The 24689-nt window shown below is 42.4% G+C and overlaps 1 protein-coding gene across 1 annotated transcript; it reads right to left on the reverse strand.

Annotated features, from left to right (window-relative positions):
* Positions 1 to 1929: 1929 nt before the first annotated feature.
* LOC130222758 (NACHT, LRR and PYD domains-containing protein 12-like) lies at positions 1930 to 19500 on the reverse strand. Its single transcript, XM_056455293.1, has 8 exons — positions 19316 to 19500; positions 16436 to 18298; positions 13931 to 14104; positions 13371 to 13544; positions 11391 to 11564; positions 7914 to 8087; positions 5941 to 5987; positions 1930 to 3675 (listed from the first exon to the last, which is right to left on the reverse strand). Exons 1-8 carry the CDS (start codon positions 19447 to 19449, stop codon positions 3098 to 3100), a joined length of 3318 nt encoding a protein of 1105 aa, XP_056311268.1. The 5' UTR covers positions 19450 to 19500; the 3' UTR covers positions 1930 to 3097.
* Positions 19501 to 24689: the final 5189 nt, after the last annotated feature.

The following is a 24689-nucleotide window of genomic DNA, read 5'->3' on the forward strand; positions in this document are numbered from 1 at the left end:
ACAAGACTAAGCCGAAACAAAAATGAATGAATGAATATACACATAATCACAATTTGTTCTATCATTATAAAGATAATCACGTTTATATAAACACTATAAATGAGGAGGACTCCTGAATCCCCGGGTCTGAATGCAGACACAGTGGATAGCAGTGCAGCAGGTCTCTTGCCCTGTCTATTCCAACCATTAGACCAGCCGGTAATCTGGAAGATTTTAATTCCATTAGTTTACGACGATTATGACTTTCAGCATATCTAAAGTGCTATTCCATCACATGGTTACGAACCGTGGTAATTTGCGTGGTGGCAATTGTAGCCTTAGCTTTTGGACGCGGCAACCTTTGATCCCTGGTTTGATCCTGCCTCAAATCTTCAGTGCTAAATTTACCCTCACGCTCCATCATACCATCACAACTGAAGGCTTCGGATTTCTTCCTTCAAATCCATCTCAACGTGAATCAACGTTTATCCTTTTCTCATCACCCCGTTTCTCAGTACTTTTATTAAATATAATTGTTTGATTATTTGAATATTGAACTTTGAAATTGATTCGAACCAATGAATAAGTAACACACTGCTTTATGTAAGAATGTTCAGTGTCCTTGCTCCTCTCTTTATTTTAACTTTGTTTTCAGGAGACACACAAAAACCAGGTCATAGGTCATGGAGAGCCCTCTCTCTCCCACTGAACGGAATCACCGATGCTGAGGAGGGGGAAAACACCTGTTTCTTTTTGTCATGATATTGTCTACAGTAATTTAGCTGTTTTTATTGTTAATTCTTTCTAAAGTAATTCCTTTTTATGTTAGATAGACTGTGTGTAGTGAGGAGGTTGTAGCCGAATGTTGATTAAACCAGTTTGATAAGACAGCTGAACGTACAAGAAGCAACCTTGATCCACAACAGATTGTCTCTTGCGTCTATTGTTTCCATGGTTTAGTTTTCTTACAGGTCGGAGATCAGCTCTTAATAGTTTAGGGTCGGCTTGACCCTCAAGAACCATGCCGCCATCCATATCTGAAGCTAGATACGATACTTCATTGACGCACACATTTAGAATTGTCTATTTTAGCTATAACCAATGAGGACTGTTTACCTGGATCCCACCTTTTCTGGGCTTGTGTAAAGAGTATAACTGCTGCATTGTTGTACTGTAAATCAGATCGGCCTACGAACTCAGCTTGAGTGTGAAGCCCTTCTTCCATAGAACTGCAAACTATCTTCAGTAAATTTTTCATTTTTAATTGCATCTTCGACTCTGAGTCCTCTCTTCATCTGACACACCAGACTTTTTCTTAAACTGTTTATCTTAAACCCCAACACAACCCACGAGAGAACTTTTCACCTCAACGAGAAATCTCGTCGCAATGTAGTCTCGCAAGATCTCGTAGCTCGGGATCTCGTCACACCCCTATTAATTAGGTTAACCTTGCAAGTTATGGTAATTAGGCAAGTCATTGTATAACTATATATAATTGGTTTGTTGGGTAGACTATCGAAAAAGAAATATTGCTTAAGAAGGCTAATAATATTGATATAATGATATATCTTATTAAAATAAGCACAACCATAAAGTCTACCAATAAGTTTATATCTTTATATCAACTTACACCTAACCAGTTTGCTCTCCTTGTCTCGACAATTCCAACTATCATTCACATTCCAGTTCAAACTGGTTCTGGAAAAGAATGGTGGATTATAGTAAAATGATTTATAATTCTGTGTCATGCATCGGCGCAGCCTGAGCGTGGTCGCTTAGCCGTTGCCAATGCTGACGCACACCTCTCAAAAAATGAAACTATACATATATACATACATATATGTGTATATATATATATATATATATATATATATATATATATATATACATATATATACAGGGTTGTGACAGTGGAATAAACGACTTTGTTGATAAATGCTGCTCATTTCTTGTTATTTATTTCAAGAACAATATTATTTTAACCATAACTCTGAATGTAGTGCAAAATCAAACAAGCCCAAACATTTAAATGACTGAATTTGCAGTATTTATACACAGTATACATACACACAGCTGTCTGGAATACTTGATTCTGATTGGTCAATTACCACATTCGAAGGCACTTTAATTACAAACTGATAACATAGGCTCATCCAAGCCCCAGAAATCATCTTAATCATATGTAATATTTTCATCTATATGTTTATAGGGATGAACCAATTTTTAAAATTGCAGTTTTGGTGTTTTTTTTAAATTAAGAGCTATGTTGCGCCGCTATGAAACCCATTCATTTCAATGGCTTGTGCTGCGCAAAGCCAGGTTGTTGCGTGAGTAGCAGAGCGCACAATTGAATAGCTTGCGCATGCGCTACGATCAAAGATAAAACTAGCTTAATACTCTGCGCACCGTAAAAACAAAGTCCACTCAAATAATGTGCCGACAGGACATATCTATGTAGCATATTTGTTCCTGCTGCTTGCAATAGCGCTACTGTGCTGTCATGGCAATACTGGTAAAATGACCCCTATCGACTGGTTCACGGTTAATAAAATTAAAACTATAGAAAACACTTAAAAGGCCTTGTTTTTTTAATCAATATAATTTAGTTAATGAGTTACATTTAAAAAGTCTTAACAAAATTATTTATATTATTAAATAAAATAATAATCAACTATTTCTTACAAACCATTTTCCGTTTTGGTTTACAGCCGAGTATCCGCTTGTTAAGTTGTGACGTATCGGTGACGTATTGAATACCGTTTCATATTCCTTTGGATTTATCCCTTATTAATCTGGGGTCACCACTGCGAAACAAAACATCAACTTATCAAGCTTATGTTTTACATAGCGGATGCCCTTCCAGCTGCAACCCAGCACTGGGAAACACCCATACACTCTCATACACTACGACCAACTTAGTTTCCTCAATTCCCCTATAGCGCATGTGTTTGGATTGTGTGGGAATCCGGAGCACCCGGAGGAAACCCACGCCAACACAGGGAGAACATGCAAACTCCACACAGAAATGCCAACTCGAACCAGCGACCTTCTTGCTGTGAGGCGACGGTGCTAACCACTGAGCCACCGTGTCGGCTATAAGTAGGTCAGTGTAGACTTATTATTTTGTGACTTCTGTGTTGTTGCTTACAGGTTTGTTCATCGGACACAGAGTCACTGTGGAGTTCAAGTCATGAACCATGAACCCAAATCCGGCATAGAGTGGTTCAGTGAACGTGGAGGTGAATGAGTATATGTGTGTGAGCGTGTGCGTGTCAGAGACACTGTAGAACGACACAGAGCCGGCCGACTCGTCCACATACACTCCTACTCTCTTGCAGGAGCCTGCGGACACACGCGTGTCAATGTGGTTATAACCGTACCAAAGTCCGAATGTGTCGTCGGAGCAGATCAGACACCAGGAGTTATCATTGAATCCAAACACACAGTCAGCATCCTTTCCTTTCCTGCCTATTCCTGTGTATGTGATGGCTAGATCGGCCTGTCCGGTCCATTCAGTCTCCCAGTAGCAGCGTCCAGGCAGTGCTTCTCTAGACAGGACATGAGGACGCTTGTCAAATCTCTCAGGAAGATCCGGATATGGTTGATTCTCTTCCACATATGTGGCCTTTCTGTTCTCCTCGGACAGAATGAGATTGGTGTTCGCTGTGTTTGGATCCAGTGTCAGAAAATGGAAATCTGAAAACAGAAGAAAAGGGGCATTTATCACAATAATCACATTGCAGGGACCAAATGTCCCCACAAGTATAGCAATGACAGCACTTTTTGTCCTTGTGAGGACTTTGTTTTTGGTCCCCAGGAGAAAAATGGCTCATAAATCATAGAAAATGAAGTATTATGAAAATGTAAATCTGTAGAATGTTTGCTCTCTGGACTGCTTTTAGGTTTGGGTTCGGGTAGGGAGATATACACTCACTGGCCACCTTACTAGTAACGGGTTGGACTAGAGATCTGCGCGGGACTAAATTTTGAATCCCGCCAGGTTTTAATCCGAACCCGACCGCTGCCGCTTATATTCAGCATTTATTGTCCCTCTGCCCGCCCCGCCCTGCCCCCTTTTCTACCCGCCGCGCCCATTTCCGCTAACAGCTGCGGGAATGCAGACCTTTATGTTGGACCCCTTTTGCCTTCAGAACTGCCTAATCCTTCGTGGCTGTCACAGTCATCAGCGATCTAGCCAATGTAGATCGCTGGAGAACTACAAATCTGCCAGCAAAAGAACTACAAGATCCAGTCATGTACCACTCACACACCTGGCCTAGATCCTCTCTGACTGCAAACACTCACAGCTGAAGCCGCTCATGAACTGATTACATGGACTATAAAGAGAGCACTCTCACACACATCTGTGCCGTGTCTTGTTTATCTGTTTGTAAACAATACGACGCGTTTCCCTTGCCTTGCCTTCCGTGTTTGACCCTTGCTTTGTTTTGTTTGTTTATTTACGTTGTATGCTGCATGCCTTTTGACCATCTGTTTATTGACCACCACTCTGGATTTCCTGCATATATCTGTTTGCTCCTGTGTTGACCGTTGCTTGCCTGACCATTTTCCTAATAAACCCTGCGTTTGGATACGCACCTCCTTGTCAGCGCCCCCTTCACATTACAGTGGCATAGATTCAACAAGGTACTGGAAATATTCCTCACCACATCCCAAAGGTGCTCTATTGGATTAAGAGCTGGTGACTGTGGAGGCCGTTTGAGTACAGTCAACTCATTGTCATGTTCAGGAAACCAGTCTGAGATGATTTGCGCTTTATGACATGGTGCGTTATCCTGCTGGAAGTAGCCATCAGAAGATGGAGACACTGTGGTCATAAAGGGATAGACATGGTCAGCAACAATACTCAGGTAGGCTGTGGCGTTGACACCATGCTCAATTGGTACTAATGGACCCAAAGTGTGCCCCCGCACCATTACACCACCACCAGCCTGAACTGTTGATACAAGGCAGGATGGATCCATGCTTTCATGTTGTTTCATGTTTCAAATTCTGAGCTGAGCATCCGAATGTGGCAGCACAAATCGAGACTCATCAGACCAGGCAACGTTTCTCCAATCTTCTATTGTCCAGGTTTGGTGAGCCTGTGTGAATTGTAGCCTCAGTTTCCAGTTCTTAGCTAACAGGAGCGGCAGCCGGTGTGGTCTTCTGCTGCTGTAGCCCATCCGCCTCAAGATTGGACGTGTTGTGTGTTCAGAGATGCTCTTCTGCAGACCTCGGTTGTAACGAGTGGTTATTTGAGCTACTGTTGCCTATCTATCAGCTGGACCAGTCTAGCCAAAAGGCATTTGCGCCCACAGAACTCCCGCTCCCTGGATATTTTCTCTTTTTCAGACCATTCTTTGTAAACCCTAGAAATGGATGTGCGTGAAAATCCCAGTAGGTCAGCAGTTTCTGAAATACTCAGACCAGCCCGTCTGGCACCAACAACCATGTCACTTTCCCTTAAATCAACTTTCTTCCCCATTCTGATGCTCGGTTTGAACTGCAGCAGATCGTCTTGACCATTGATCGAGTTGCTGCCATATGATTGGCTGATTAGAAATTTGTGTTACCGAGCAGTTGGACCTAATAAAGTGGCCAGTGAGTGTAGAGTCTGTACAGTGTTAAAATTATGTTTATTTGAAGACCCTATAAAACATGAAAACCCAACATGTGTGTGTACCTTGTATTCCTTAAATTGTAGGGACCAAATGTTTCCCTATACATAGCTATACCAGTACAACTTTAATCTTGTGGCGACATCTTTTTAGTCCCATGAGGAAACAGCCCATAAGAATGAAGTATCCTGAAAATATATCAATGCAGCTTGTTTGTGGTGAAGGCTGGGTTTACATGTAGGGTCTGGGGAAGAGTACAATCTGCACAGTATAAAAATCCCTACATCCATGGGAAGACCCCATAAAGATAGCATTACAAGTGTGTGTGTGGGAGACATACATTTATGTAGTCCTGCTGTAATCCTGAACTCTCCTCCATTTTCCACACTATAAAAAATAACAGATAATAGTGTCACATTCTAGTAAATATACAAAGACATATTTGTATGTTTATAGGGTTTCCTATCAACCTCTGTATTTAAACCTAAAGCCTGTTTCACACCGCAAGCGTCAACAGCGCGTGAGCAGTGCGTGTTTTTTCGGCGTCCATGTTAACAGATTAGAGCTTTCATACCGCACGCAGCAGCAGCGCGTCAATGCGAGGCGTGAGCGTCGCTGAAGCAGCGGTGCCGCGATAGTTTCGGCGCTGGGTCTATTTTTGCCGCGCTGCTCACGCTCAATTAAAGTGATAGTGCATTGATAATGACCAAAACACATTGAATGACAGTAAAAAGTAGCAATTTTACCCAATAAATGCGGTAATAATATCCACTGATTTATATATATATATATATATATATATATATATAGTCAATCAAATGTACTTAAACGATTAAAAACTGCAACAAACATTTATTTAGGCCCGGAATATTTATTTACGGGAGTTGTAGTCCATAGCGAAGTGTATTGTGGGTAGTGTAGTTCCACACGCATGCTGGATGATGTGAGCTCGCCGTGTGCTGTGCAGCTGAAGCAGAAGAATAAAGCTTTATTCGCCTTTGTTTTATGTTCACTCAAGTTATTCCACCCGGGAACTGTTTGCACTGTGAACCGGACAACACGAAAATAAATAAAAGAAGGGCATGCATTGATTACTTTTGTCTGTCTAATCCTTTGCGCGAGCTGTTACTCTGCCGCTGGACATTACTGAAGCGGAGAAAGTAGCACTAGTTTGATCATATATAAATATCATTATAACTATATTGTTTAAATATTATTATAACTAGGCCTACAACAACCTGACAATCAAAAACCCAATGGCATGATATCACAGGCGATTGTCTTCTGAGCCCACCAGACATGAATGACACTCCTCATAGAGCTTGAGAAGCAGACAGTACTGTATGATCTATATCATTTGTAAAATAAAGACTTGCAGGTTAAAGAAACAGCATAGGAGGAGGTTGCCACGAGCCTTGGTGCAGACGAAAAGTTTTTTTAAAAGTGTATTTGTATATATAGACAGATATGTAACTAGATAGAATAGACAGAGATAGATTGATCTCTGCAGCAGCTGCCGAAAAGCTGCGCGCTGCAGACGCAGCTGGTGTGAAAGGCATGATGCTTCTGCTCTCCATACGCGCTGCGCACGCTCTGCTCACGCACTGCTTTCGCTTGCGGTGTGAAACAGGCGTAACTCACACAGAGAGCATGAAAGGATTGTCAAATTCATTAAATGTTACACACATCCACGAAAAGCCAATAAATGGCACTAACCTTGTTAGTAAACAGTATCTGTAAGGAAGTGATGATTATGTCATTGCCGTATGTTTACATATGCTGTATTCTAGACAATTATAAACTGGGGCTGCGTCCGAAACCGCCTACTACCTAGTAGGTATTGCATTTGAATTTAAACGCACTACTCGAGCGTTAGAATAGTACGTTCTATACAGTATGAATGTGAGAAGTATGAATGGAATTCGGACGTACTACATCCGCCATTTTGTCATGGTCACGTGACCTACCTGCGGCAGTTGCGTCGTTTCAGTCCCATTCATGAATTCTTTCGCGGGCCATCATGGGTGGCGCAGCGTGCATGGGATGCACACTTCAGAATCTCGGCGGAAGTAGTAAGTCATCCGGGTACTTCTCACATGCCGATTTTCGAATTCTGTGAGTTCGGACATACGATCGGCTCGCATACTGATTTTCGCCTACTGTATAGTATGGAAGTATGCGGTTTCGGACGCAGCCTGGGAGTTTTCCTGCTTCCTACTCTAACGTAAATAACATAACATGCTGTCCTTTACAATTGATACATATTATACAATCTCTTTAAGATCGTCATCAGTAAATACTGTAAAAACATACTTGAGCTTGTCCAGTGTGTAGTTTGGATCCTCCAGTTTTTCCGAGAGCAGCTTGACTCCTGAATCTCCTGGATGATTGTAGCTCAGATCCAGCTCTCTCAGGTGTGAGGGGTTAGAACTCAGAGCTGAAGACAGAAAGCCACAGCCGTCCTCTGTCACCATACAGCCAGACAATCTGCAAACACAGCTCAGATTAGTTTGCCAATCAGATACCAGTTTTAAACAATGACCTGTGCAGGTAACAGGCTCCACTTTCTCTGCTGTACTTTATTATGAACCAGGGCTTCTTCATTAGCATTTGTGTGTGTTTGCGGGATCACTTATTTCCAGACTCAATGTCAATTCAAGAGTTCACCCTTAGCTGATGATTGATTATGAAGGGTGTTTGGCATGCTGTCCCGGGAGAGAGCCCTGAGCTTGTGAGATCCTCTTGTCCGGGGCTCCCCCCTGTTCCAGGGCGAGAGGGGAGTCCGAGTTCAGGTAGGTCTCGAGAACTCCCCTGCTTGATACTGGTACATTATGAATGCTATAGAGTGAATACTGAATTCAACGCTTGTCTATAATGTCAATTTAGTTTTGTCAATTTACTTGTGTTACATGTTTTTGGTCTGTGGGAGGAAACTGGAGAGCCCGGGAAAACCCACGCAAACACGGGGAGAACATGCAAACTCCACACAGACACGCCGACTTGGCCAGGTAAGATCTGAGCCATTGACATTCTTGCTGTGAGGCAATGATGCTGCCCTGACAAGGAAATGGGAGGAGTAGGGATGGAAGGGGGGATTCTTCAAGACTGAAGCTGCGGTCACACTGGGCTTTTCCTCCCATTGACTTCCATTCATACGCGCGCGAATGCGTCAGACCGGAAACGCGGGGTCATGCGTCAAGTTTCGCATGTTGCTGCAGTGCAAAGTTCAAGCTTGGTGAACTCTGACCTGCGAAATCGCATCACTTGACTGCATGAGACCAATCGAGGATCAAAACATGACCTCTCTGGGCAGAAATTTAAAACATTGGAGCAATCGCTCGCTTTTTATTAATGTCTAATAATCTTGTTTAATCCCGCCCCTTTTCGCAGCGCCGTACGACAGAATTTCACACACACAAACTCCAGTGTGACCGCAGCTTAAGATGGCTAAGGTAAGATACTCTGGTTATTTATAGTGGTTTAGGAATCGTCTGATTGGTGAATCATGCGTTAGCTAATGAGGACCAGCTGCTATCAATCATAAGCACGCGCTCCTCTCGAAATTGGTTTATAAATAAACTTCACTTAGAACAACAACAAAACACAACACAGAACAAGATGAACTAAAGGCTTATTTGGACGGGACTAGTTTTCTTAATGTTTGATTCACAATTCTTTTCAGTCGACGTTTGGGTTCGGACAGGACATTTCCGTGTTTTTGATATTACTGGAATAAAGAGCCCATATTATGGGTTTTTGAAAATGCCCTTCCATGTAGTGTGTACCACAGCTCTAAGTGAAGTGAAATATCCAGCTAAGGCTTAAATCTGTAAGTGTACAGTGTTTAAAACTATTGATTCATCTATAAAAGAGTCGACTCATAGTGCTTCAAACGAGTCGTCATGATAACGAGTCATTAGGTGTTTCGCGATGACGCAGCCACGAAACACAAGCCTTGCCAGTAGTTACGCGCGCAAACCAGGGAGATTTGAAACCTGCGGCCCCGCCCACTAACACAGAAAAAACACTAGACACACACACACAGACGCCGCCGGTCGAATGAAGTCACGCTGTGCTCAGATGGATAATATTGACAGTCTCTACCCAAAGATGAGTTGTGAACTGTGAAGAGTCAGTGGTTGAGGTTTATTCACTAGTGTAAGTAAGTGCGATTAAAATTGTTGCCTCGTTTACTCTAGCTTGCAAATTATGTATTTATTGTGTTTTGTTACTTGTTAACCTGGTACAGTACACGCGGTTACTCTTTATATTCTCTTATCACATGTAAGCCACGTTAAAAACGCGACGCGTGCCGCTTTGTTTACGGATTTAACGTTAAAGGCTTTTGTGAGCTCGCGTTCCACTGCCGTTTGTCGTTGCTATGGTGATCGTAAGCTAGGAGACAGGAGACTCGCGTCGCTTTCCCTAGTTCTGAGGAGCGTTGTGTGTGTGTGTGTGTGTGTGTGTGTGTGTGTGAGAGAGAGAGAGAGAGAGAGAGAGAGAGAGAGAGAGAGATAGAGAGAGACTCGCGTCGCTTTCCCTAGTTTTTCTGAGGAGCGTTGTGTGTGTGTGTGTGTGAGAGAGAGAGAGAGAGAGAGACTCGCGTCGCTTTCCCTAGTTCTGAGGAGCGTTGTGTGTGTGTGTGTGTGTGTGAGAGAGAGAGAGAGAGAGAGAGAGAGAGAGAGACTCGCGTCGCTTTCCCTAGTTTTTCTGAGGAGCGTTGTGTGTGTGTGTGTGTGTGAGAGAGAGAGAGAGAGAGAGAGAGAGAGAGAGAGAGAGAGAGAGAGAGAGAGAGAGAGAGAGAGAGAGAGAGAGAGAGAGACTCGCGTCGCTTTCCCTAGTTTTCCTGAGGAGCGTTGTGTGTGTGTGTGTGAGAGAGAGAGAGGGAGAGAGAGAGACTCGCGTCGCTTCCCCCAGTTCTTCTGAGGAGGGTTGTGTGTGTGTGTGTGTGTGAAAAAAGCCTTACACTATGAAGCGCGTGTGCACTGTGACTACTTTTATATAGTTGATTAGCAGCTGGGCATTTCACTCTGTCTCGTGCTGAAGCCTGTCACTGTCGACCAATCGCTGCAGGCTGTCATCGGTCCAATCAGCGCAGATTAGCTTCGCGCTGAGGAGGGGGTTGGGAACAAATGAATCGCTGAACGATTCATATGGGAGTCGTTGGGATAATTAGGTAAAAATAAATGCAGATTATAAGACCATCAAAGTGTTTTATGACCTTGCATGCATATTAGACTGTTGTTGGAGACCCTTACAACCTAAATATGACCCTATTTCATGTATAATATGGGCTCTTTAAAGTAGTCTTATCAATTTACTTGATTTGGCTCTTCTTATCGATTAAATTTTTAAAATTTCTTTGCAGGGTTGCAAACACATCTACATCCATTATTGGTGCACAGAAAGCGGAAACCAGAATACCGGTGCGCTACAGATTATACAGTAGTTCACGTTGATCAAAACACACAAGAACAATGGTGAAAACATTTTCGGCAAGCACAGACATTCTCATTTGGACGAAACTAGATTTCTCATAGGACCACCAAATTTGCTGAAAAACAGTAGGTAATGTTTAATGTGGTTGTGTGAGCAAAGACGGCAGATTCGGACAGGATTAAAACCACAACGTACGTCTGCTAAACATGTGGCTGGTGAGTGTATGTATTTTATATAAAGATGTAAACTAGCATTTTCCCAAATGAAGTGCTCAAGAAGTAAAGGACAGGACTTCAGTGATGTGTTTAGTTTGATTAGAGCTAAATCGAGTTGTATTCGTGTTTTAAATACCTTAGTATGTTGAGTCGACAGTGTGAACTCTTCAGTCCAGCAGAGATCAGCTTCACTCCTGAATCCTGCAGGTCATTGTTACTCAGGTCCAGCTCTCTTAGTTGGGAGTTTGATGATTGTAGAACCGAAGCCAAACTTTTACAGGTCTGACCAGTGAGATTACATAGGGCCAATCTAAATCAAGGCATAAATCAGTCGTTTATTTTCTGTCATACCAATTAAACATCACATTCCGACTCTGACATTCACAACTTCTGTCTTCCCTACTGAAAAAAACAGCTTAAACCAGGTTTTAAACAGGTTTAAGAGGGGTTTTGGACACTTCCAGTTTTCGTTGAAAAAAGCTCCTTATGTCCACCTTCGTTTGCTGCCGCCATTCTCACTTGTGTGTCACACACCTTATTCTTTCACGGGAAATTCACTTACACAATTTTGCCGCTCGCTGTTTGTATCTTAAGCAGCTACAGCCTCTCACATGACCGCAGGGAAAGGCACAGCCAATCACAATGTTCATAAGTGTTTGTGGGGGAAGGGGGGGGGGGGGGGTGCGACCCAAGGAGAGAACGTGATTTAACCCTTTCTGCATGTCTAGTTTAATATTGACAGCGCGATTTTTTTTAAGTGAATTAAATTATTGGTGGAGACATTTTAATAGTTGGCGGATATTGGTGGGGACGCATCCCCTCCGTCCACCATAACCGTAAGCTCACACCGAAAGCGGCGAGAGCGTCAAAGTAGGAAGTCATTCGTTTTCAATGAGAGCCGGCGGCGAGGAGCAGCGTGGCACGTCTTCGCCGGTGTGGGCGTCAAGGAGAGTTGAAATCAAGTCAACTTCATGGTAATGAGCTATGACGCGGTTTGGCGGCAAGCAATCGGAATGACGAAGTCCACCGCTTGAGAGGAGTTCAGAGAACACAGACCTGTGAACTTTGGTTCCGACCACAGATGTTCCCAGGGGTTTGATTATCACGGTTTCCGGATTTTCAATTACTTACAATGTTTTCTTACAGGAACATACATTAAATAAGTTGCTGGCGAGTTACTGATGTGCATTAATGTTATATATATATTTTAAGACGCGGAAATCTCATGCGACATTACAAAACAGTATTGCTGCTTCAGGATTTTTCAGACATATGGACATATAGGATAATTAAGTGGAGCAAAGCCACTCCACATGCAACTTGATCTTCCATTGGTGAATGAATTTGATAAGAAATGCGCAACATTTTCACGCTAGAAAGCGTGCAGGAATGTAACTGATATGCTGCAACGGCTCCTTAAATACGAGATCAATGTAGCGATGTTTGACGCTCTCGCCGCCGGAGCTGAAGGCAGACAGCGTTGTGGCCAGGGCGGCCAGAGCGACCTTGGACGCTCTCACCGCTTTCGGTGTGAACGCACAGTGAATCTACGCCCCTGGTGGTATAGATGAGGTCTTTCTCTCTGAGATAGCGTTCAAACTGATGCTGATTCAGGCTTCTGGATCAGTTCTAACAGTTTGCTATTGCGCCATTCAGTGGACACAATTGGAACAGCAGTTTCTTTTACTGAAAAATTGCAGATCGTTTTGACACTTTACAGAATCATCTCGCGGTCCGCATTAAATTAGTTTGCGGACCTTATCCGGCTCGTGGGGCGTACTTTTGACACCCCATGCTTTACATAGATGTGTATTTGGCCGAGCTATAAAAATATCTTGAATCTGGATCAGGGTGGGGCCAAGTTGGAGTCTCAATTCCAAATTGAACCAAAACAAACAGTGGCTTAAGTTTGGCAATGAAAATTTGAGGAAAAAAGCATCAACCAGCAGAGCCTATCTGAGAAATCTAGAACACAACTGTTGCCTTATTGTGTTTATAGTATCTAAAGTTGTTCTATATAGTTCATCATCCACCTTTAACCATACAGAAAATAGTCAACCGGTGAACAAGTGACCGATTTTAAATACATTTTCAGCATCGGCAGTGAAAGTCGAACCTCAGTGTGTTGAGTTGACAGTGTGAACTCTTCAGTCCCGCAGAGAGCCGCTTGACTCCTGAATCCTGCAGGTCATTGTTACTCAGGTCCAGCTCTCTCAGAGGTGAATTAGAGGATTGTAGAGCTGAAGACAAACGGTCACAGCTCTGATCAGAGAGTTGACATCCCGCAAGTCTGTAACGGAGAATGACATACGAGGAGGATGAAGACAAATGTATGATTTCTTTATTATTTGCATGATGACTGTGGAAGGTCATGAATGTGGGGGATTTGAATTTGAAGGTTATTTAAAGTGGAAAAAATAAGACTTCGGCAACAACAAAAATACCAAATGGATTCCACTAATCAGATAACATATTATTTTTAAGTGGTTTACTAGTGTCACCACCTTCTATTGACATATTACCTTGTTAAATTGTTATATATCATAACAAATTGTCTTTCATTTGGTTCAAACAGACAGCAAGGATTCTCCTTTCATTTAAACATGCTACTTCTGTGTTCAGGAACTGATATTTTTACATTGTGTGTCTCTTTTAGAGAATGTATGACTAGCAGACCTCAGTACGTTGAGTCGACAGTGTGAACTCTTCAGTCCAGCAGAGATCAGCTTCACTCCTGAATCCTGCAGGTCATTGTTACTCAGGTCCAGCTCTCTTAGTTGGGAGTTTGATGATTGTAGAGCCGAAGCCAAACTTGGACACTGTTGATCAGAGAAGCAACATCCTCCAAGTCTACAACACAAGATCAGATCATGCAGTGAGCAGGAGGACTGGTGGAGTCTTGTTTTCAGTGTTGTGTACCCTGTGTGATATTAACACAGTGTCCTAACAACACAAGATCCAACAAATGACAAGCGATTCGTCTGTCCGTATCAGACTCAACATAATCATCATTTAAAAACCACAAGGAAGAGCACTTGTGTGTTTGGAGTCATGCAAATTGGGTTTTATGTCATAAGAGTAATGTAAATACCTCAAGAACATTCTTATTATTAACCTAAACGTTTCATGACTTTATTAATGATTATTTTACCATCTACTGTTAATGAAACTAACTTGGAGAGTCTTCTGCTGTGCCAAACTAGCCTAGAGTGCCATTTGCTGATAACAAATAACCTAGAGTGCTATCTACGGTTAGAAACTAGCCTAGAGCACCATCTACTGTTAATGAAACTAACCTGGAGTGTTATCTGCTGTTACAAATTAGCCTAGAGTACCATTTGCTGTTAACAACTAGCCTAAAAGCCTATCAGTTAGAAACTAGCCTAGACCGTCATCTGCTGATAAAAACTAACCTGGAACACTATCTGCTGTTAAAAACTAGCCTAGAGCATCATCTACTGTTAATAAAGCCTGGAGTGTCATCTGCTGTTACAAACTGGCCTAGAATGCCATGTACTGTTAACAACTTGCCTAGAGCACAATCTACTATTAGAAACTAGCCTAGAGCACCATCTTTTGTTAATGAAACTAACCTAGAGTGTTATCTGCTGTTACAAACTGGCCTACCCTACTGAAAAAACTAGCTTAAACCAGCCTAGGCTGGTTGGCTGGTTTTAGCTGGTCGACCAGGCTGGTTTTAGAGGGGTTTTGACCATTTCCAGGCTGGTTTCCAGCCATTTCTAACCTGGTCTTAGCTGGTCAGGCTGGGAGATGACCAGCTAAAACCAGCTTGACCAGCCTAGCCAGCCAAAACCAGCTATGTCCAGCTTAAACCAGGCTGGTCACGCTGGTTTTAGCTGGCCGTTTTCAGCCTGACCAGCTAAGAGCAGGCTGGAAATAGCTTGAAACCAGCCTGGAAATGGCCAAAAGCCCTCTAAAACCAGGCTGGTAAACCAGCCAACCAGCCTAGGCTGGTTTAAGATGGATTTTTCAGCAGGGTAGAGTGCCACTTACTTTTAACAACTAGCCTTAAAGGCCATCTACTCTTAGAAACTAGCCTAGACCGTCATCTGCTGTTATAACTAGCCTAGAGCATCATCTACTGTTAATAAAACTAGCCTGAAGTGTCATCTGCAGTTAAAAACTAGCCTAGAGTGCCATTTGCTGATAACAAATAACCTAGAGTGCTATCTACTGTTAGAAACTAGCCTAGAGCACCATCTACTGTTAATAAAGCCTGGAGTGTCATCTGCTGTTACAAACTGGCCTAGAATGCCATGTACTGTTAACAACTTGCCTAGAGCACAATCTACTATTAGAAACTAGCCTAGAGCACCATCTTTTGTTAATGAAACTAACCTAGAGTGTTATCTGCTGTTACAAACTGGCCTACCCTACTGAAAAAACTAGCTTAAACCAGCCTAGGCTGGTTGGCTGGTTTTAGCTGGTCGACCAGGCTGGTTTTAGAGGGGTTTTGACCATTTCCAGGCTGGTTTCCAGCCATTTCTAACCTGGTCTTAGCTGGTCAGGCTGGGAGATAACCAGCTAAAACCAGCTTGACCAACCTAGCTATGTCCAGCTTAAACCAGGCTGGTCAAGCTGGTTTTAGCTGGTCATTTTCTAGCCTGGAAATGGCCAAAAGCCCCCTAAAACCAGGCTGGTCGACCAGCTAAATCTAGCCAACCAGCCTAAGCTGGTTTAAGATGGATTTTTTTAGCAGGGTAGAGTGCCACTTACTGTCAACAACTAGCCTTAAAGGCCATCTACTCTTAGAAACTAGCCTAGACCACCAACTGCTGTTATAACTAGCCTAGAGCATCATCTACTGTTAATAAAACTAGCCTGGAGTGTCATCTGCTGTTACAAACTAGCCTGGAGTGCCATTTACTCTTAACAACTTGCCTAGAGTGCAATCTACTTTTGGAAACTAACCTAGAGCACCATCTGCTGTAAAAACTAGCCTAGATTGTCAGCTGCAACAGCCTAGTGGTTATTGTGCTGACCAATAGCTTCAATATGCTTTGGGTGTCCAGAGTTTGAATACTGGCTCGTGGACCTTTCCTGATCCTATCCTTGTTTCTCTCTCCAACTTCATATCCTGTCTAGCTACTAGCTATTTTTTTAAACCAGAGCTGTACTCATTTGTTTGAGTATTCTGTGATTATATAAACGAATACTTACAGAGCTTTTCTGCAGTTCGCTAGAGCTGGTAACAGTCTCTTCCGATCATCATCTAATATATTGTATTTCATGAGCTCAAACTCATCCAGCACATCCTCAGACATCTGAAGCATGTAGCCTACTGCTGAGAAGACAGCCTGAGACTGTCTGTTCTTTGAATGTTCGCCTGATTTTACAAGCTTCTCAACCTCCACGTATAGACTCTGATCCTTCATTTCCAGCAAACAGAAGAACAGACTCATGGATTTGTTGTCAGAAATGCAGTAATATCCTGTCATTAGGGTTTTAATGTGCCGGAGATAATCCCTGATAGTACTTGAGCTGTACTCTGTGCGTGGCAGTAGATCCTCTAAAAGGATCTGATTGTACTCCTGCGAAATGGCCAACAGGAACCGCATGAAAAGATCCAAGTGTCCACTTTCAGTATGAAGAGTTTTAGAAACTACTAATTTTAGTAGCAGAAACAAACAGATTTTTGATCGACTCAGTTTAACCTTGTTTCTCTCGTCTAGAAAACAGTCCATGTGCTCCATGTTTCTCGTTACATAGGAGTGGAAAATATAGAAGGCAGCCAAAAACTCCTGAAAGGTCAGATGGATGAAGCTGTAGACTTTCCTCTGATGAAGAACAGTTTCCTCCTGAAGGATCTCAGGGCAAATCGCAGAACACACCGAAGTGTCATTGACGTCTATGCCGCTCTCAATCAGGTCTTCCTCATAGAACATCACATTGCCCTTCATCAGCTGTTGGAAAGCCAGTTTGGCAACTTTTACAATCACATCTCTGTTGGACTGCAGGAGTTTCTCAGGGTCTCTTTCTTCATGCTTCTGGTTCATCTTGTTGATTTGAAATAGCAAGAAATTGATGTACATTTCAGTCAGAGTTTGAGGGATTTCCGCACTCCGATCTTCTTCCAGGAGCTTCTGAACCACAGTGGCTGACATCCAGCAGAAGATGGGTATGTGGCACATGATGTGGAGGCTATTTACTCTTCTGATGTAAGAGATGATTCTGTTGGCTTGATCTTCATCACTGATTCTCTTCCGGAAATATTCCTCCTTCTGAGGGTCAGTGAATCCCTGAATCTCTGTCAAACGGTTGATGTATTTGAAGGGGATCTGACTGGTTGATGCTGGTCTGGAGGTGATCCAGATGAGAGCAGATGGAAGCAGATCTCCTTTTAGGATGCTTGATATCAACACACCAACTGATGAAGATTCATTCACGTCACAAACTTTCTCCTCATCTAAAAACATCAGTGTGATTCTGCTTTCATCAAGACCATCAAAGATGAACACAACTCTACACTGCTCATAAATCTTGGGCTCCAGATCCTGAAGTTCAGGATGAAACTTGAGTAAAAGTCTGTGAAGACTGTACTGATGATCTTTAATCAAGTTCAGCTCTCGAAATGGAAGCACAAACACAAAATCTACATCCTGATTGGCTTTCCCTTCACTCCAATCCAGACTGAACTTCTGCACAGAGATGGTTTTTCCAATTCCAGCGATGCCTTTGGTAAGAACCGTCTTGATCTGGTCTTTCTCATCAAGTTCTGGGTCAGGTGGGTGTTTAAAGATGTCAATGCAACAGATTGGATTGTCCTGTGAGCGCTGTAATCTGGGTAATCTCTCCATGCGTAAAAACTCATGTTCTTCATTTACTCCTTCACTATCTCTTTCTACGATGTAGAATTGTGTGAAGCACTTGTTCAGGAGAGTTTGATTCCTTTGTACATTGATGATCTCAAACAATCCCTCATACTTGCTCTTCGCGATGGTTTTGTGCTTGTCTTTGATTCTCTGTAGTTCATCATCTACTTGTAGGTGAGAATCCTGCTGTAGTTCTCCAGAACGATCATCTCTACCCAGACAACAGAATCAAAAAGAATAACACAAAGAGTTAATTAGATCATGAGCAGTGTGGTCTAATAGTAAAGTGTAAGAAAAAAAGACGTCTTGAAGAAAAAATAAGTTTTATTCCAAAGTAGTAGTAACAAAGTACAAAGCAGTACCTTGGGTTTACCCTGAAACCTGAACTTTCAGGCTCATTCTGAAAACGTAGCCCTACAGAAGTTTCTGGAGACCATGAATTACGTAGCCAGAGGTACGCATGGCTGCATTTCATTTTTTTAAATGAACGCTACGGGGCGGTGTGACGCCGTTCCTTTTCGCGCTTACCAGCTGACCCCTTACCTCCTTATGGACGGCATTCTGGCTGCAACCAGTTTGTCCTATTAGCGCGCCATGTACGTCGGCTGACTTGAGACGCAGAGAGGAGTTGACCTTGACAACGGGGTTCGAGTCCGGTGAAGAACGGTTCCAGAAAGCAGGTAAGACAAAAAACAGAATCCAAAATATAAAACAAACAAGTGAATAACAGGGTGAGAATGTGGTAAAATCTGAAAACGTGGTAAAAAAGCAGACGAGGGCTTTTCTTTTTCTGGATTGCTTTTGAAACGTGTTGGTTGGGTTTAGGGAAGTGGGTGGAAGGGTCAATCGATAAAATTGGTTGGGTCTAGGGAAGGGGGAGGGCGGGTCAGTCGATCACTCACTCAGTCAGTCAAGAAGTCAGTCAACAGCGGCCTCTGGTGGATTTGCGCGAGAACTGCAGCCGCGAATGACATTCGCGAGGAAAATTTGAGATCTCAAAAAGCGTACACAGCGGCCTCTCGTGGATTCGCGGAAGCAAAAACAGCAGACAAACGAGCCGCCGGGACGTATTTCGCGGTCTTCAGAAACTTCTGTAGAGGTACGTTTTCAGATTGAGCCTGGGTTGGGTTTTCAACATTGTAATACCCAGGTCATACCCATGTCACTATATAAATTTTTATCCTCATAATGCACTAAAATCAGCACACACACACAACGTCACACTCACTTTGTAAGTATGCAGGTGGATCTTTGAAGCGTTTGTGTTTGACTCATGGATTCGTCACTCTTTAAACTGCAGGCCTCTGGAAAAGATCCTTTGTTTTTCTGATACTGAACACCATCCTCCTCCTTTCTGTCCATACTGAGGCTCACTTTAGAGAAAGTGTTCTTCAGTGCTGCAATGGCAATTTCAAATCTGAAAGAAGAAAGACGACATTTTACATGACTTTTACTTCACTGTAAGTTTGTCACAAGATAATATCAGCATTTCATTGTACCAAAGGCCTATTTGAATTACTCTTATCAGTTTAATGTGTTATCTCTAGACTAGTGCTGTCACTCCACTGCTTTCGTGTTGCATTGAGCTCGTCTCTACATCCATTCATCAACATGATTTGCAGGAGTCCCGTAAGATGACAAAGACCACAATTCCCACAATTCCACACTCAAAACAGTCATCAAACTACGCCTTTGTTCATAGTAAATATAGTAATGCGTATATTTTATAGTGAATATAGTTTGTAGTAAGTATAGTAGTGCTGAAAATGACATACTATGTCTTTAAGTACAACAGAACTACAACATGAATCAAATTAGTAACAAGCTATTGACTGCATTTGAGTCACAGCAATGATGTCAGCAATAAAATCGAATAACACACCCACGATTAAACAATATCCGCACAGTTTTACTCTTGAGACCACGACAAGTCAAAGTATAAATCAAAGTATAAATACCTTTAGACCAAGACCTTCAGAAAACGATCTTGAGGCTACAAAACAGAACACGAATCATATTAATGTTTAAAATGCTGCATAATAACAGTCACAAGCTACAACTTTATAGTAAAATGACAACAACATTTATCATAAAACATACAAGGGAAAAGAATACTTTGAATTCCTAAAAAGCAACACATACTGTGTCATCAGGAATGATAATATAGACAAGGAAAATGAAATTCTGAGGAAAAACAACACCATAAAGTTCATTCACCGTTCCTAAAGTTGTTTAATACGGAAACAGCAGTGTTCTTATGATGAGCGGACAATAATGACTGATATGATATTATAAAATGTACTTCGAGTCACATAGCAATGATTAAATATATGGAAAGGTACAACTCACCGAACTCTCAGTTGAATTAATTCAAGCTGAACCGCATGGTGGAGGTTTGACGGAGCTTATATAACACTGACAAAACAAAACTAGGTGTGTCTAGTCAAACACTGACTCCCTGTGTGCAGCTGTTATTACATTTAAAGGCACAGTATGTCATTTAAACAACAAGGGGCGTGTTTTGCTAATCAATCACTTACTAGTTTGATTTATATTTTGGCACTGTTGCACTTAAAGGCACAGTATGTAAGTTCTGCCACTAGAGGGCGTGTATGCATAATAGACAATGGTGTATGTGGACTATTGCCGAGTTTAGACTGCATGATTTTAGCCCCGATTTTAACTCGTCGACAGGTTTTGAGAAATCGCCGACAAATGCCTGAAATCCAGGGGCGTAGCAGGGTATGCGTCCCCCTCACTTTTAGAGACAGACCATTCAGAAACAGGTGATTAGGAATGTAAACTTTTGGATTTCATAAAGCTGCCCCCCACTTTTAAAATGTCCACTACGCCCCTGCTGAAATCACAGGCAAATCGGTGTACGTGAGTGACAATCACACAGTGTGAACTATCAACCGATTTAAATCATGCCGTGTGAAATGAGTTTTGACTGAAAATAACATTGGCGATCGTCTACAGCCAATGAGAAAGCAGCATTCACTTGTGTGTGTGTACCTGCAGGCCAGCGGGAGGTTGAGAGAGAAGTTAAAAAAGAAAGTTGAGGAGAAGTTGCTAATTCCCTTTAAACCCAGGTGAGCAAATATGTACATTTTCTACCGCATTAAAGGCTTCTTTCTCGTTATGTAGTTAATAACAAAAGATGGCTGTGAGACGTAGTTTGGATGAAGTTGTCAGCGTTTCTTCCTATCGTAAAGTCATGCAATGTGAAAGCCCCTGTCACCGATCCATCTTGCAGCGTAAACAAAGCAGCAACAAAACGCTAGCCCAGATAGTCATGCAGTGTGAAAACATCTGTGACACGACTACTTTGAAAATCCTGCAGTCTGAACTCGGCATAAGTGTGGAATCATTGGAGTTGTGGTGTCTTCATCGTCCACCAGGACTCCTGCATAAACACCCCTTCTGAAAAAAAACAGCTTAAAACAGCCTAGGCTGGTTGGCTGGTTTTAGCTGGTTGACCAACCTGATTGTAGAGGGGTTTTGGGCATTTCCAGGCTGGTTTCCAGCCATTTCCAGCCTGGTCTTAGCTGGTTAGGCAGGGTGATGACCAGCTAAAATCAGCTTGACCAGCCTACCCAGGCTGGGAACCCAGCTAAACCAGCTATGACCAGCTTAAACCATTAGTGGATTTAGCTGGTCATTTTCCAGCCTGACCAGCTAAGACCAGGCTGAAAATGGCTGGAAACCAGCCTGGAAATGCCCAAAACCCCTCTAAAATCAGGTTGGTCAACCAGCTAAAACCAGCCAACCAGCCTAGGCTGGTTTCTGCTGGATTTTTCAGCAGCGACTTATTATCATAGTAGCATGAAGCAGAGTAAAGCCTGGTTTACACTTCTGCGTCGAGTGATCTGCATGACGCCAGGCGCAAGCCTTTCGCGTAGCCGTGCATTTATACTTCTGTGTGCTGTCTCTGTTGCTCTGCAGTAACACTTCCGAAACGCTAGTTCGCAGTAGGTGTTTATGTTCTTCGGTGTCGAGTTTCTTCGCTGGTGTTTTGCTTTTTCTGAAGGCTACCTTAATGTTGAAGTAGCTCAAACTGGCTCATGCTGAGGGTGGAACCGGCGGACGTGCAACAACTTTAATCATAAGGTAAACACAAAACAACAGTTTCTATCTGGAGCTCCATCACCGGACTCGACACTTGTAAACACTCGCTCCAACGGGTTCGTGCCGCTCTCAGTGCCGCCCACACTCGATCAGCGCTACCAAGCCGACCAATCACAGAGCTATAGTTCCATTTTTCGAAAGGTGCGCATCAGTGTCTGCGACGGCCATGGTGTGGGTTATGCGACCACACGCAGGCTGCGCCGGAGCATACGGGTGCATTTGATGCAGAAGTTTAAATCAGCCTTAAGGCTGAAAGCTGTGGAAGTAAAACAAGAAAATCGCTGAAGTAATTGCTAATCAGAGATGAGTGCGACGCAGCAGAAAACAGCAGAGCTTTTATTATGCCCCAGTCCACCACTGCCGGTTCTTCAGCTCGAGAACACATGGAGTAGCAGCAGCGCTGTTAAATACATTTAGGCTTCTGTTATAATTAGGGTTGTAACGGTATGAATTTTTTACGGTATGATAATCGTCTAAAACAATACCACGGTTTGACGGTTTCGCAGTATACGGTATTAAATAGTAATTCTCATAGCAGAGACCCTGAAAAGAATAAGAACACGTTTTCTGACTGAACAAAGGTTTTATTTCAACAAACTTTTGAAAGAACCATTTTAATAGAACTATAGAAGTCTTTTATAAAAATAAACAGAAAAATCTCCCATTTTAATAAATTAAATTAGAAGGAATAAACAAGCAAGGTCTTTTAAGATTAGACAAAAATAAACTTAAACTGTCCTTCCTTATAAGCAGGATAAATGGGAGACCAAAAGTGCAATACCAAGTTTATGGCTGTAAACATGTATTTAAAGCGTTGTTTTTTTTTTCAGTCTAGGTTGTGATGAAGAAATGTAAGCATGTTGAGATTTTCAGGACTTAATCTTGACCGCTGAGGTGAGAGAATGTGTCCACTTGTACTGAACATCCTCTCTGAAGGCACACTTGTGGCAGGGATACAAAGACACTTTCTGGCCACATTTGTCAGAAGAGGCATTTTTTCACCATGCCTTTTCCACCAATCCAGAGGGTCAGCATCAGTGGAGATGGTGGGAAGAGCTTTGTACATTTTAATTTCATCCTGGACCTTATCCCTAAGACAAACATTACTATTTTCAGAGATTGCTTTGTTCTGCCTAGATGAAGTAATTTGCTGTAGCAACCCAGACAGACTTTTGTATGTCAGATAAAACAGGCCACACAGATGCGTGCAGAAAGCGCGTTGACAGTCGCTTTTCGCACGTTGATATTAACATATCTATTTTTATCCAGTCATTTGCCCGTTTTACATGACATCCACGTTATACTGTACACGCACTGCGTCATGGAAAATATACACTTAACTTACCTTTATCTGCATGGAGGGATGGTGTTCGCGAATGTGAGCGAACATGTTTGATGTAGTGCCTCCTTTTGCGGCTACTCTGCGCCCACATTTTTTACAAATCGGATAGCCGTCCTCTAAAACAATCCCTCGTTCATTTTTTTTGTATCCGAAGTACTCCCATACTACAGATTTTAACTTTTTTTCGGCGGGGGATGGAGGTCAGACGAAAAAGCCTACGGCTCTGCCATTATCTCTGCTGCATGTGCACGGGAGTGTAGGTGCGCAAGTTCAGAGCGTGACCCGCCAAGCGGAAAAAAGTTGCGCAAGTGATTTTTTAAATCTTATGTTAAAACCGTTGATATGCAATTGTTCATGGTATGATAATCGTGCACGTTCAAATCGTGGTAGACCGTCATACCGGTATATTGTTACAACCCTAGTTATAATGCTGCTCTGTGCCGTCGAATAAAACACACAACATATTAAAGCCTCACTACTGTTTCCCTGTTTTCTAAACAACCAAACCAGAAAATGGAGGGTGTCTGATGTCGTTAGCATGAACACACAGCACACGCTCTTTACACATCAAACAAAATGGCTAGCAACGGTTGTAAATAAATGCAGCAAAGTATCGGAGCCGAAATATCCTGGTTTGTCTGATTTGTTTATATTCAGGTGCTAAAGAAAACCCCTTATATTACATTTGAAAAAAATAGTTTTTAGACCAGACCCTATCCTCTGTATATTTGGGAAGGCTCCCTGTAGCTAAAACAGATTTAAAAGTTTTTGTATCTCTCCTGCTATTCATTTTATATTTAATTTTGATTTCAAACAATGTGTTTGTTGATTTTAGTTTTTGATGTGTTACTAATGTAAATTATAATGTCGAGTGCAGTCTGCTATTCAGAATCAGAAAGAGCTTTATTTCCAGGTGTGTTCACACATACGAGGAATTTGTTTTCGTGACAGTGCTTCTACAGTCCATCGTCGTCGGCGCCATCTTGCACAATGATTTCGTGTGTGGTCTAGATCTGAGGTAGGGGTCAGGACCCTCTGGGGGGGTCGCGTGATGATTTCCAAAAGTCAAATAAAGTGTTAAAAAGTATTAAACTATTAGAATTACCATATTTTATCCATATCCTGTTTTTTT

This window comes from Danio aesculapii, chromosome 4 (genome assembly GCF_903798145.1).
Source record: "Danio aesculapii chromosome 4, fDanAes4.1, whole genome shotgun sequence".
NCBI lineage: Eukaryota > Metazoa > Chordata > Actinopteri > Cypriniformes > Danionidae > Danio > Danio aesculapii.

What these genes read in the sequence shown, in the direction of transcription:
- LOC130222758 (XM_056455293.1), bottom strand. Translation starts at nt 19,449, where the DNA reads ATGGACAGAAAGGAGGAGGATGGTGTTCAGTATCAGAAAAACAAAGGA. An exon ending in TGTCGACTCAACGTACTGAG is followed by an intron (nt 13,545 to 13,930) that starts GTCTGCTAGTCA and finishes TCTCCGTTACAG; the next exon opens with ACTTGCGGGATGTCAACTCT. An exon ending in TGTCGACTCAACATACTAAG is followed by an intron (nt 8,088 to 11,390) that starts GTATTTAAAACA and finishes CTGTGTTTGCAG; the next exon opens with ATTGTCTGGCTGTATGGTGA.